The sequence below is a fragment of the Tachypleus tridentatus genome, chromosome 13, assembly GCF_004210375.1.
Source record: "Tachypleus tridentatus isolate NWPU-2018 chromosome 13, ASM421037v1, whole genome shotgun sequence".
NCBI classification, from domain to species: domain Eukaryota; kingdom Metazoa; phylum Arthropoda; class Merostomata; order Xiphosura; family Limulidae; genus Tachypleus; species Tachypleus tridentatus.
In genome coordinates this window covers 264,173,381-264,187,582 of record NC_134837.1, presented here as the reverse complement: position 1 = coordinate 264,187,582, position 14,202 = coordinate 264,173,381, and the positions used below count along the sequence as shown (strand labels likewise).

The following is a 14,202-nucleotide window of genomic DNA, read 5'->3' as shown; positions in this document are numbered from 1 at the left end:
GTATCATAAGATAATTATTCTTGTCTTGAGCTAAGTGTAGTTGTCAATGGTTTATCTGACATTGGATACACCGAGTATCATAAGATAATTATTATCAACGTTGAGCTAAAATTAAAGACTTAGTTTAACTCGTTTTTTTTTTTATAATCCACAATACATAAAAATGGAATATTTTTACTTAATTATATCAGTGTGTATTTTGATAGTTTTGGCTGTGTATTTGACAGTTTTGTAAATACAGTATTGTAAGTATTATATACAAAGAACTGTTGCTGAAATGTATGGCTGTTGTAGAATTATCTACTACAGTAAATGCTATTAGTAACATTGTAAAACGTGTACGATAAAGACTGGTATTTCTAGTGGCAACGATTTGCTAGAATTTTTAATGTTTCTTTTGGAGTACGCTTGTTACCAGTTGAGGTGAATATTCCTTCGTTGGGTAGAGAAATAGTAAAGGATTTAATCATTCTGAGATTGAATTATTAAACAGAAATTCTTAAGAAGAAGAAAACCTACTGACCCCTAGCGTAGTAAGATAGAAAATAATTAATGTGGGATAACCATGAATTTATTATACACATTATAATACGTTTCCATGGTAACACTTTTCTTCGTCGCATAAGTGTCGTTAGAACTGCAAATATGATTACAAGACTTTTAACTTTGTACAAGTTGTTGTTTGTGTTGAAAGACGTTGAGTCAAACCGGTTCTTCCTCTCATCGTTTAAACTGATTTTTTTGCTAATTTAACGAGACACCTGAAGAAGTTTTATAGGATATTGTTAAAACTGAAGGTTCTTTTAGGGTTGTGAATTAGTCCTTGTAATGAATCGTTACACTTTGTGCTAGTATCGCAAGCAGTACGTGGCTTCATTATTATTTTATTTCTAAACATGTTTGAAGACACTTCTAAAAGATGTAGTTTTTTTAAATGATATACAGATGGTTGATTTTTGTTGTACATTTTCAGACGCATGCTCATCAAACGAAGCACTTTATCTTCAACAGCGACTGCGCAGTCTCAGTTCGGAATTGGTGACGTTACGGAACAGACTGCACGTGACAGATGCTGTCCCACACGTTGAAGCAGGTAGAATGGAGTTCCAAGTTACGTTAGGAATAGCGAGTTTATCTGCATAAGAGTCCTAAAGTATAATAGATCAACATGGGTTTCCTGGTGGGTAAACAGTAAAGCATAGAGATTTACAATGCTAAAATCCAACGTTTGATTGGATATGGTGGACAAGAAGCAAATACCTTTTTCTGTAGCTTTATCTTAAAAAAACAACAAAACGAGTCTATTGTTGCTATCAGTGCCATATGCCACCTATATGCTTAATTTTACACTATTTTTAAATTTAAATTAGTTGGGAAATTCACTTATTTTACAAATGTGTACTAACTCTTATAAACATGAAAGAGGTATTATTATGAATTTAATTCCAATCGCTTCATCAACTCACAACTGCAATTTCAACCCTAAAGAGACATTTTCATTAATTTTAATATTAATGTGAGGTCGCTTTGAGTGATCTCTTCATTACAGCGTTTGTCTTGTTTATTCTTATATTTATCTCCTCCATGATTGTGTTAATGTTGACTAAGATAATTTTCCACTAGTTTGTTTGTTTGTTTGTTTTTGAATTTCACGTAAAGCTACTCGAGGACTATCTGCCCTAGCCGTCCCTAATTTAGCAGTGTAAGACTAGAGGGAAGGCAGCTAGTCATCACCATCCACCGCCAACTCTTGGGCTACTCTTTTACCAACGAATAATGGGATTGACCGTCACATTATAATGTCCCCACGGCTGAAAGGGCGAGCATGTTTGGTGCGACGGGGATGCGAACCTGCGGCCCTCGGATTACGAGTCGTACGCCTTAACCCACCTGGCCATGCCGGGCCTTTTCACTAGTATTTTGAATTTCGTAGCGAAAGGCAAGCGTTTCATATCGTAGACGCAAGGATTTGAATTACATTTGCAGAATGTACACAAGTACCAACAAATCTTACACGATCTGGGCACTGGCCCTAAATTTATCCTCAGATAAAATGAAATTCATTTTATGTGTTAATAACTTGTAACGAGAATAAAACAATGTTATGACAATCCAACCAGATATACTTTTTATGTCATGTTCACGGTACTTTATTGTGTTACTTCATTATGCTCATGTAGGTCCTTTGACCTATGACTTCGAGATTTCAACCTATTCTCAAATTATATTATTTAGGTATTTCAATGTGTTGTGAAGTATTGGATGAAATTTTTAAATTAAAAACTAGATTAAACGGTCAAAATTGTAAGTTAAGCCTAACATAATGGGAAATTTGGCGTCTCACACTTTTTTCAGTTGTAGATTTCATTTGTTTTCCTTACAAATAGTATTGAAAAATACCAAATTATTTAAATGTAATCATAGTATACACGAAGCTTTTCTATTGGTAGAGACATCAGTTATGCTAAAATAATCCTAATATAATAATTTTTATAATCCTATTTGCAGATGCAAAAATGTTTTTGTACACAACATTTTCTCTCTACAAAAATGTTAACTTCCGCTATTTTGTTTCTTTGATGGCTTGAAATTCATGTCAATAATTCCACTTCTTTATTTCGCTTGAATGCTAGTCCTGATAGTGAAATTTGGTCATTAAAATTCCCAGTTATTATTTAATAAGTAGTCACGGTGCCCAACTCGAAATTTGTGCGGCCAAAGATCTTAACCCGTCGCCAAACGTGCTGACTTTTTCAGCTATGCGGGCCATATAACATGACGGTCACTTCCCTTTTTCATTAGTAAAGAGTACTCCAAGAATTGGCAGTTGGCGTTATTGGTTAACTGCCTTATCTTTAGTCCATCAAATCTTGTGCAGATAATCCTAGAGTAGCTTTGTGCATTATTAAACAACAAACAAATTCCTTTATAAATTATTACTCGAAATTTTAGTCGAACGCTTTCGTACCTACAATAATTCAACCCGATTTCTGTAACTTTTACACACAGAGAGAGATATGATCGCTGTTTTCACACACACACACACACACACACACACAGATGTATATGGTTGGAGGTTTCACACAAAGAGATACAGGATTGCAGTTTTCTCTCTCTGTCACACACACACAGAGGTATATATGATCGTAGTTTCACACGTAGAGATGTATATGATCAAACTAGCTTAGCCAGTTGTTTGAGAATTATGAACTAATATGTTTTCTTTAGTTGAAATAATTCAAACATTTCTATGGTGAACAGATTTTAAACTATAATGAAGATAACATAATAAGGTTAATTTATATCTCACACATACCTCACTACGGGAGAACCTCTTCCCCCCATGAGATCACTCATACTTTTCTACCGGATCCCCCAGGTGAGATCACAGATGTATTACTACTAAAGAACTTTCTATAAGAGATTTTACCATGATTTTGTTAACACTTCTACAAAAAGTGGGGCCTAATAGGCCCCAGAGCAACTTGAAAGGTTATTAATATTAGGCTAATAAATTTGTATTTAAATGAAATTGCCATTTCAGTTGATTTCATTTCATTAAATGAATAACTTTTATTTATTCATAAAATAATGATTTTATTATTATTAGGCCCCACTTTTCGTAGGAGTGTTAAGTTACATTAAACTTTTGTAAATTTGTAAATTTCTAAACTGGTCATTTTATAAAATTAGGAAAACAACGACAATAATATTAACTTTTATCTCATCAATTTTTTGAAGTTTCATAGCTCATATTTTGTATGTTTTTTTCCCAGAATTCTCTAAGCCTACATTCGGAATGATACGGCCCAGCGCATGGGCAGACGTTCACGACTTGATTCACCTTCCAGGACCTCTGACAGAAGACGCTGTGTTGCGTACTCTCCACACCAGGTTTTACAACAAAGAATATTTTGTACGTTTTTACGTAAAAGTATTTGTTTTTTCTAAGTTTATTACAGAATTAAAATATATAAATTACCCTCTCTGCTATAAGGGAAGATGGCGTCACTTTTTTGTTCCACCACATTTAGTCACGCACATCCTCTCCATGATATGAACCAAATAATATAAGTTTTAAAATAAATCTTTTTTCATATTAATTTAAGCCCCCTGCTAGGACCATGATAAATCTTCATTTTCACGATGCTAAAATTGGGGGTTTGATTACCATCGGTAGATACAGCATGAGATCGTTTGAGGTGGCTTTGCTATAATACAGACACATATATTAATTCATGGCCACCAAAGTCTGTGTACTAGTGGTAGTGGGAGGTAGTTTTTTTTTCACATTTGGCTGGTTACATCTCTTATCTACATGGAAACAAAGTCAATCTTTGTGCTAGAGCAATAGCTGGCTTTATTCACATAAGCTTACAAAACTTATCTGATTCTTCAGCTTAAATAAAGCTAAGTTGCTAAGAAACTGTTGACAGCAAATACTGTTTTTATTTCATCATAATCTTGTTTGTTGTTCATTTGTTAATCCTCCTATAGTTTAGTTTATCTATAAACGTTTAATTACATTTAAAACTCAAACACACCTGATAGATGATCACATTTATTTTGAGTTTTTATTTTGTTTATTTGTTCAGATCGTTTGTATAATGATTTATTTATTTATTTCAAGGCCTGGCATGGCCAGGTTATTAGGACGCTTGACCCCGTATCTGTGGGTCTCAGGTTCAAATCTCCATCACATCAAAACATGCTTTCCATTTCAACCATGGAGGGCATAATAATGTTATGGTCAATCACACCATTTGTTGGTAAAAGAGTAGCATAACAGTTGGCAGTGGGTGGTGATGACTAGCTGCATTCCCCTTAGTTTTATACTGCTAACTTAGGGGAAGCTAGTTTAGATGGTCCTTGTGTAGCTTTGTGTAAAAGTAACAAAAAAAAAACAAAAAACTTTATTGAAATATTTATTAAACTGGATACATTTATTATGTTGTTTATTAATATTAGTTTCAAGTCCTGGTCAGGTACATATTTTTTTACTGTGTTTTGGTAAGTTATCAAGTTTGTATTTGAATAATTTGTAAGTCAAACTCTGAATTTCTGTGTTTGTCAAAGTATAATAAATTTGTGATTTTTGTTGTTGTTGTGCAACTCTGGTTATAGTGGTTAGTTACTGTAGGCCTTTACAAAACAGCAATGTTATAGTTCACACATCTCATATTTAACCTTTGTTTCAGACAAATGTAGGTCCAGTCCTTCTCACTATAAACTCTTATAATGACGTGGGGAATTCTCTCACACTTAGCAGTGCTTCCTCAAGGTGTCCACAGTTACTCTATGTGGTCCATGAAGCCATTCGTCAACAGTCAGAGACAGGCTACCCTCAGGCTATCATTCTTGGGTAAAATCTTGAATTTATTTGTTATTATGCATATGCTCCAGTGTGACTTTGAGTACTCTGAGCAAGAAACATTTTATTTCACTATAAAATGCATGGGAAATGTTTCATTTTGGTGGAGAATGTTTAAAAATGTTTAAATTTCTTACAGAAAGCTCAACAAACAAATTGGTTGGGTAAAGATTATACACAAACTCATTGGTTTCTCTAAACAAATATTGGTTTATATAGAAGTTTCTCAATAAGCACTTTATTTTGAATGAAAGCATTTAGGAAGCTATTCACTTTGATAGGTAATGCTCAACGAACACTTATTTTTGACACAAAATGCTCACAATTGCTTGGTTTTGTAAAAAAAAAAGAGGCTCTCTAGTTCTTTTGTTTGAGTAAAGATTACTGAACAAATATTAGTTTGGTAAAAAATGCCCAGTAAAAAGTTTCTTTTAATTAAAAAGCAATTGCTTTGATAAAAAATGCTCAACAAAATTTTGGGTTTCGTGAAGACTAATCAACAATTGTTTGGTTTTGTTAAAAAGGCATAATTATTGTTTCTTTTTCTATAAAGTTTGCTCATTCTTCAGAATGAGTTGTCATCATCTTACCTTTTCATGTGACTACAAAAGAATTTTGTGTGAAAATGTAAATAATACATAGATCTTAGCATTTGGTCTATACTCTTGTCTTGATGACAACTAAATTTTCATTCTTCAGATGTGCTAATATTATAAAGAATTTCAAATAACAAGAATGTTCTTGACGTTTCTAACACTTGTTGTTAGCCATAGTTCACACCTGCCATTAAAGAGACAAAAACAACAAAAAGTGCTGCAGATTTTGTGAATAATGTTTAAGAATAAATATAAACAACTGCCAAAAGGTGGTGGGTAAATAAATGTTTTCATAATAATAATTGCAATTATAGTCAAAAGAAAATATTCAGTTTTTTTTTTTTTATAAGTTATGGTTTATATTGGTCACCCTCTGAAAATTTCAAACATATCAAAAAGTAAAAACAGAAATGTATACAAATTATTCCGTAAAGGCAATGTTTTTGATGTATAATTTAATGAATTTTTTCGTGTTTGTACTAAGAAAAATTTTCTTTCAATTCTATAGGGGAGAAAGCGGAAGCGGAAAAACATATTCGTCTATGGTATTACTGCGTCAGTTTTTTGACGTTGCTGGAGGAGGACCAGAAACGGACACCTACAAGCATATGGCAGCTGCCATAACTGTACTTCGGTCGCTAGGCAGTGCCAAGACAACAGCTAACTCGGAATCTAGTCGTTTTGTGAGTACTGAACGTGCAAGTTTCACATTAGTTTTTATTTTTCTCTATACCTTACTCCTGTGCTTCACTGGCCCATTAACATAGGTTGAACACACATACATGTGTACATGAATGGTATGTACACAACCACAGTTCAAAACCAACTAGTTGGCTAAAATTTGAGTGTCAATCAACACTAGTAAATGTTATTAAATTATTATTGGTATCATTTTGCTACACTATATATGCAAAAACGGCTCGTTTGGGTTGAGAAAATATTTTACATAGAAGAGCGAATAACTTTTCGACCTTCTTCGGTCATCGTCAGAACGGTCGAAACGTTGTTCGCTCTTCTATGTAAAATATTCTCTCAACCCAAACGGGCCGTTTTTGCATATATATTTCTCCACAAGTGTGTTTTCTTGACATCACTGATTTTGCTACACTACTGCTCTAGCCTGTATTGTTATTTGAAAATTATTGTAAAACAAGTTGATGTTCCCTTTCTTTATCCTTTAAAAACGTAGGATGATGGTGTGATAAATAATGTAGAATTACTAACTTTCATACAAGTTATTTACAGCATAATATAGTATTACAGTATTTATTGTTATCTCACCAAAAGTTGTGTTTAAGGTTTAAGAATTCACAATGTATATTGTAAAGTGTTAAGATTGTGTTATATTTGCCAATTGTCAAGTAAAGCCTTTTTGGTAGTCATACTTCTTAAGAGTATAAATACATATACTATGTTGTTGGACTAAGGATTCTTCTGCAGTAGGTGTCTGTGACTTGTTGGTGGTCTGTTTGAAAAATATGAAAAGCACTCATTTCATTTATTTTGAGAATAATACATATACATATATATTTGGAACTAGTTAAACATATGTACAACAAATTATTTATGCAATAGATAATCAAAGGTATTTAAACACTATATAATTTTCTTTTTCTTGTCAAAAGTCCACTTAGGCCTACTCAAATACTCTCGAATTTCAGTAGATAAGCTAAAATATTTTTTTCTGTTATTATCACCAAACTGTTTGAGCATAGTTTGTTTACATTTTGTCGAGTTACCACAATTGTATTGTAGACTTTTAAAAATCATCTAAACCTTTTTAGTCCTAAAACCTACTAAAATGCCTGTTTTCATCAAAGTCTACACAGACAGGTTCAATTACTTTAGAACTCTCTTTGATGAAATAATCTAGTTTTACTGTAACATATATCAACCGTTAGGATTTCCTTCCATGTCCAAACATCTCTTTCACTTCACTTTCCTTTGTTAATAGTCTTTTCTCTCTTTGGTTGTCTATTCTTCCCATTCATCTCACAGTATTTTTATGTTTTTTACTTAATTGTTTGCTCACTATATTCTATACAACAATAAATTTCATGCAATATTTGATAATCTCTACAATAGTGAGTTACAAATCCAAAGTTTGACATTTATTGATTTACCCTAACTAAACTTATCATAACATTTAATTCAAAGTAATTGCTTCTAATTCTCTTGTTATGAACAAAACAAAATAATTATATATTCGTTCACAAAACAAATAAATTAATAATGTATACAGAAAACATTTTTTTATCACAACAAGTATATGCTTAAAGCATAGTGTGGGATGGCCAGGATGACTTTATACAAAAAAGTAAGGACAGTGGTATGTCTGCAAACATGGTGTGAGATGTTCGGGATGACTTTATACAAAAATGTAATGACAGTGGTAGGGGTGCAAACATGGTGTGAGATGTTCAGGATGACTTTATACAAAAAAGTAAGGACAGTGGTAGGGGTGCAAACATGGTGTGAGATGTTCGGGATGACTTTATACAAAAATGTAATGACAGTGGTAGGGGTGCAAACATTGTGTGAGATGGTTGGGATGTCTTTATACAAAAAAGTAATGATAGAAGTAGTGGTGGTAAGGGTGCTTTCTATTGCCTGCTTCAAAACCCACGTTGTAATGTATTCCACAGTTTCACGTGATTAATTCACCATATAAACAATAGAAAATAATTTGTATAAGGAGACAATCTGTAGGTTTTTATCCTGGTTATATCATTTGCTGATAATTTGAACTCAGTTATGTTAATTTTACATGTTGTTAGTACAAGAAACACACAAATATGTATGAGGTATTTTGTCAGTACTCTCAGTTTGATCACATGATCATCTTTGTGACAACCATTACTTGCAGTTTTTGTTAGTGTGAGTGGAAGGATCTGTTTTGTAGCAATCTCTTAACAATATAGTTGTAAACATTGTGTTTACGAAGTCATATAAGATGAATCATTCAAAGTAAAACGACTTGTGTAAGGTCATTGTAGTAATGCTAACCATATGGTTGTAATCACGGTGTTTTCTAACTCATATCAGATAAAGTGTTTAAAATGAAGTGGTATGTATAAGGTAATAATACTGAATAGGATTGCTCTGGAAACACAACTTCCTTCTCAGCAACTAGTTGATGACAGGTTAGATTAGCAGTAATTTTCACACTGCTCTTTGTTGTTTTCTTGTAGACTCATCACTATTGCATAATGTTTGCATTTGTATAGCTCTAGAGATTTCTCTCTTTCTTTTTTATATGTAATCTCTGCATAATGTTTATTATAACATAAACAATTCTGATCTGTTTAAACCACACTCAACTTCATTCCTGCTGTTTCTTCTGTGAAATATACATCATGTGATATAATAAAAACAAGTTTTTTGTTTTTTTAAATATTTTTGCATATTAGGTAATTACTTCTAATTTCTAATCTTTGTAACAATGTAATTAGTGAATACGATTATCCAATTATCGTATTAACTCGTATTAAAGAGTCGACTAATTATTCCAGCTAACAATATTTGTTTCCCTCTGTATATTTCGTAGGGTCATTTTATCGAAATTCAGGTTACAGACGGCGCTATCTATCGGACTAAAATGCATTGTTATTTTCTTGATCAGGTGGGAAAGCATAAGTGTAAGTGTATTAAATAATCATTAATTAGAAATCTATACAATTGTTCTCGTGTTTTATTATTCCTATATTCTGATATTAGCAGCTGGTTCTTTGAACCACAATGGTTTTTCTTTACTTATTTGACCATATAAAAATAAATATGTTGTATCATGGTTTAGGTAATTATGTAGCATTCCTATTATATTAGTAAAAGTCTTTCTGTCTGTAGGCGAGGGTTGTGCGTCCCCTTCCGAATGAAAAGAACTATCACATATTTTACCAGATGCTAGCAGGCCTAACAAAGGAGGAAAGAGGTACATTTTAAAATTCATATATTTCTTTCGGGTATTATGATGTGTTTGATATAATTAAAATGAACTGACTTGTTGCATGAAAACTCTAGATTTAAGACAGTACTTTTCACCTACATAGTAGTAATATTTATGTTCTGAACTTTAAAAACAGTATTGCATTGATTAAGAGTATACAGCTAGACTCAATATTTCATTAGTGTGAGAAATTTAAGTCATGATGGGTTATTAAAACTATAAAATCATTAACAACAATTAACATCTTTTAATCAAATTTTGACTTTCGCAAGTTAAACCTGAAAAGGCCTAAAACATAAAAAAAAATGTTTTTGTTGAACAAAAAGGCTGTTGAGACAATTTAATTTTGTCTTCAGTTACACCAGTTTTGGTGTTAATAGCTTAGTCATGATCCATATGTTGACATTAGGCCTGAAAATTAGGATATTAAAAAAATGTTTTTTGCAACACCCTAGTAAAACTTTATTTGTGTTGTTGTTCAAAGGTTATTGTGCAATATCAGTATTATTGTGTGAGGATATTTGTTTTGTGTTTTGTTTGGCAAAAAATAACTTGCCTCAAACTAAAAACAAATGTTTTGAATAAGTTTGTTGCAATTGATGCCACAATTAGGAATATGCTTGAATATTAACTTGAGTAATAATTTAAGTTTCAGCTAAAAAATATTTCAACTAATCTGACAATTGTTTCATGTTTAACCAACGATCTCCAGAATATTGATTTTAAAATGTTTTTAAAAACACATTTAATGTTTAAATTATGCATTTTGAATATTTGGGCAAACATGCCCAGAAATTGTTTGACAACAAAACCCATAAGACAGACACCTAAACTTCATTTTATAACAAACCCTAACAGACAGACAAAGGTTATTTTATATGAAGTGAAATATTAATTTCCTGTTAAGGATAATTGATTTTTTTTCATATATGCTTTAGTTGTTCAAAAAATGCCATGTGTTTTAAACATTTGGCAGATAACAAGGACCATAACATATTGCTCCAAGGTCAAAGAAGCCAATTGTAACACAGTTTTAAATCACAAGATGAAAGTAGAATTTTGACTATGCATTGAATCAATGTGTTATGACTCTGTTGAGTACGGATATACAGGGTTGTAACATATTGACCCAATTCAACACACACAATTATCCTTCTTCAACAAAATGAATCATTACATAGTCGAAATTTAGACTTGTGTCATGTGATAGAAAACTGTGTTATGTTCCTGATGGTTTACCATAAACATTAAGCTTATAAAATATATCTGGAGTTCTGTATTGTTTTATTTATATCTATTTCTTGTAGTTAGTTGTTTGAAACAGTGTTGTTATATCAGGATTTATATATGACATTATTTGTGTTTATTCTTTACAATTTAGTTATTTAAACAAATGTTGTAATGCTCTTTATGTATAAAAAACAACTTCTCTTTGCAGTCAAGCTAAGCCTAGAAGGAAATTCAATACAAAACCTTCAGTACCTGAACTGTGGTGACACCAACCAGGATGAAATAGAAGATAGTTCAAGGTTTGATGCTTGGAAGGTACAAGTACTGCTGTAAAACTAAAGTTCACTTTTGTGACTGTTACAGTAGTTTATACTGTCTGTTCTAAAGTTGCTTGATGGGTTATAAGGCTAAATTCCAGGTTTTGATCCATGTGAACCTATTACATAGTTTTGAGCATAATGAGAAATATACAGTCTTAGAAAAACTTAAGCTGGCAAAAATAAGGTTTTCAAGTACATCAAAGTTGTAAGGTGTAAAGTAGCTGAAAAATTTCAACAGAAAATTAAAATAATGCTTCAAAGTATGCCACACATTATTCAGCAAAGGGAATGAATCATGAATTATAGTGTTTATTAGTTACAGAATATTCCCTGTTACAGTTTATTTCATCACAGACTGGCAATCTTATTTAGAAATCTAAACCGAGTATGATAAAGATTGATTAGTAGAAGTAACATTTCTAACTTATGTTTCTCCCAAATCAACTGTGAAAAGGGTTAGTACAGTGTAACAGTTCTGAGAGTAGGTTTATCCTAAATCTATAATAAAAAGGGTTATTAAAATATTTTAGCAATTCTGAACCTAGGCATGCCCTAAATCTGCTGTGAAGACAGTTAGTGAAACTGTGTGTCAATCCTGAACTAAGACATGCCATAAATCCACTGCAACGAGGGTTAGCAAAATATTCTAACAATTCTGAACCCATGCAGTAGTTCTCTGAAGTTGACAACATAATAAATTATTGGTAGTCCTATGCATGGTAAGCTGGCCACATAAGAGATGCTGGTTTTGAAAGTTGTTTAAGATAATAATAAAAAAACAATCTTTGCAAATTAATGCTTCTGATCTATTTTAGGATGTTGATCCACATTTTCTTCATGTCAGTAAATTTCTGAGAAGCCAGACGACTGCTAACTTCATGAAAATGAGTGTCATGTAAGCAGTGTCTAGATCCTTACTTTCACTACTGTATTCCAACCAGCCTAAGAAGCTCTGGTATTGGATGAATGGCCTCGTTGGCATGATATCCGTGTGATTGGCATATTGTGGCATTTTGTCTTTACTTTCACACACAGATTCTTGAAATTAATTACAAAACTTTAATACATTTCTCTATTTTTTCATTCTTACTCTCTGCCATTTTTCTCTATCCCTGGGATGAGTGATTTAGTGAATTAAGCTTTAAATTTGTAGGGTTTCAGGTACTTTCTGTATATTAGTTTCCTAATATACTACTTTATTAAAGATATATTCATTTGTTATTACTGTACATGTTACATACTGTAATCCTCAGATTTAATTAATTTAAAACTTTTAATTCAAATTGTAATGTGATAAAATAAACCTTTTTATTGTTGTATTTGGTGTCTTACATTTTACCAGTTTTACTGTTACATAAAGTTTCATTTCAATTAAATTAAACCGTTTGCAGCAGCTACTAGTTTTTACTTCCAGAATTCAGTTTTTTACAAAGATAAAAACCAAGCATCCCATCCTTCAGACTTGTCTTTGCTGTACTTTCCAGACCTGTCTTTCAGTACTTGGAATTCCTTTTATGGATGTTGTCAGGGTATTAGCTTCAGTTCTGTTGCTAGGCAATATCCAGTTTGTTGACGGTCCAGGAGAAGAGGCGAATATAAAGAGTGGAACAGGTATGGAGCAAAATGTTAACCCTAGTTTTTACAATGTTAAAGCATTTATCTTAGGTTACAAGAAATGTAGTTTCATTCCACTACTGAAATACAAATGTTATCAATCAAGTTTATATGTGTTTTTCTTGTTACTTTCAGAAATTAAGTCAGTTTCATCTTTACTGGGGATTTCAAGCATTGCCTTGTTTCGTGGCCTCACTTCTCGCACGACCAACGTTCGAGGACAGATTGTTAATTCTGTGTCTAATGCAACTATGGTAAGTCTACCAGTAATCATTTTTAAATATTCCTTGATGATCACAGCACTAGTGACTTCTGCTTGTTAGGCTATAGTTCACAACTTCTTCCCAAGTTTATTTAACTCCTTGTATCCACTGCTCTGTACTGCTACTCCAGTTTCACAGTTTTGATACAGAGTGTCCTGAGCTTGGCTGTGTTACCACAATACCATCAGAGTGGTCGGTGGTAACTCTCCAGTTACCTTTAGAGTTTGACATGTGTATTGGTTTTCATCAACATTCAGTTATGTAGTAGTGGTTTTCATTTAAGATACAAGGAAGCTATAGTGTGAGAGTCAAACCCTTATTCGTTGGTAAAGAGTAGCCCAAAATTTGGTGGTGGGTGGGTGCTGAGAAACTGCCTTCTGTCTGATATATTACTTATTTGTTAGGGATGGCTAGCGAAATTTGTGTGAAATTCAACAAAGCCCCTCCTTCCAGACCCATTGTTCAACCTAATATTAGTAAGTTCAGTCATTTTCTGGAAAACTGTTTTTCATTGTTTTGCTTCTAGATTGCCTCTGGAGTCCAGATTACAATTGGAAACATCAAAAAAGTTTAGCATTCTATAAACTTGATCCATAGATGTTCAAATGCTAGTTTTTGAAAAAGTTGCTTTAGCATCCACACATGTAAATAGATGTGCTGTAACAGTAGAGGCAGTTAGTACCAGGTGGCTCTGTAATCATGTTTATATAGAACCCTCTCTAAAAGCAGCATAGAAATGAGCAGATGAAAACATATTTTATTATTTAAAAACTTTAAGAGATCGGTTTTATGGCTTGAACTACTTTTATCTGTAATATAAATGACTGAGATCTTAACTCTTATATAATCTATATGTTTGGGC

General features: G+C 32.5%; 1 protein-coding gene across 7 annotated transcripts in view; it reads left to right on the top strand.

Moving 5' to 3' along the window:
- The window catches only part of LOC143240237 (unconventional myosin-Va-like), a 51,091-nt gene that overhangs the window by 15,690 nt on the left and 21,199 nt on the right, over positions 1 to 14,202 (top strand). For 6 of the 7 annotated variants that reach the window (XR_013021647.1, XM_076482370.1, XM_076482372.1 and 3 more), the window contains 9 exons: positions 974 to 1,093; positions 3,777 to 3,916; positions 5,199 to 5,362; positions 6,476 to 6,650; positions 9,515 to 9,589; positions 9,814 to 9,898; positions 11,352 to 11,458; positions 12,948 to 13,074; positions 13,213 to 13,331. Coding sequence is in view for 6 of the 7 variants with exons in the window: in XM_076482370.1 (XP_076338485.1) it covers positions 974 to 1,093; positions 3,777 to 3,916; positions 5,199 to 5,362; positions 6,476 to 6,650; positions 9,515 to 9,589; positions 9,814 to 9,898; positions 11,352 to 11,458; positions 12,948 to 13,074; positions 13,213 to 13,331 (1,112 nt within the window). In the remaining variant the exon portion in view is untranslated. The remainder of the gene's footprint in view (positions 1 to 973; positions 1,094 to 3,776; positions 3,917 to 5,198; positions 5,363 to 6,475; positions 6,651 to 9,514; positions 9,590 to 9,813; positions 9,899 to 11,351; positions 11,459 to 12,947; positions 13,075 to 13,212; positions 13,332 to 14,202) is intronic. The other variant, XM_076482373.1, reaches the window with a different exon arrangement.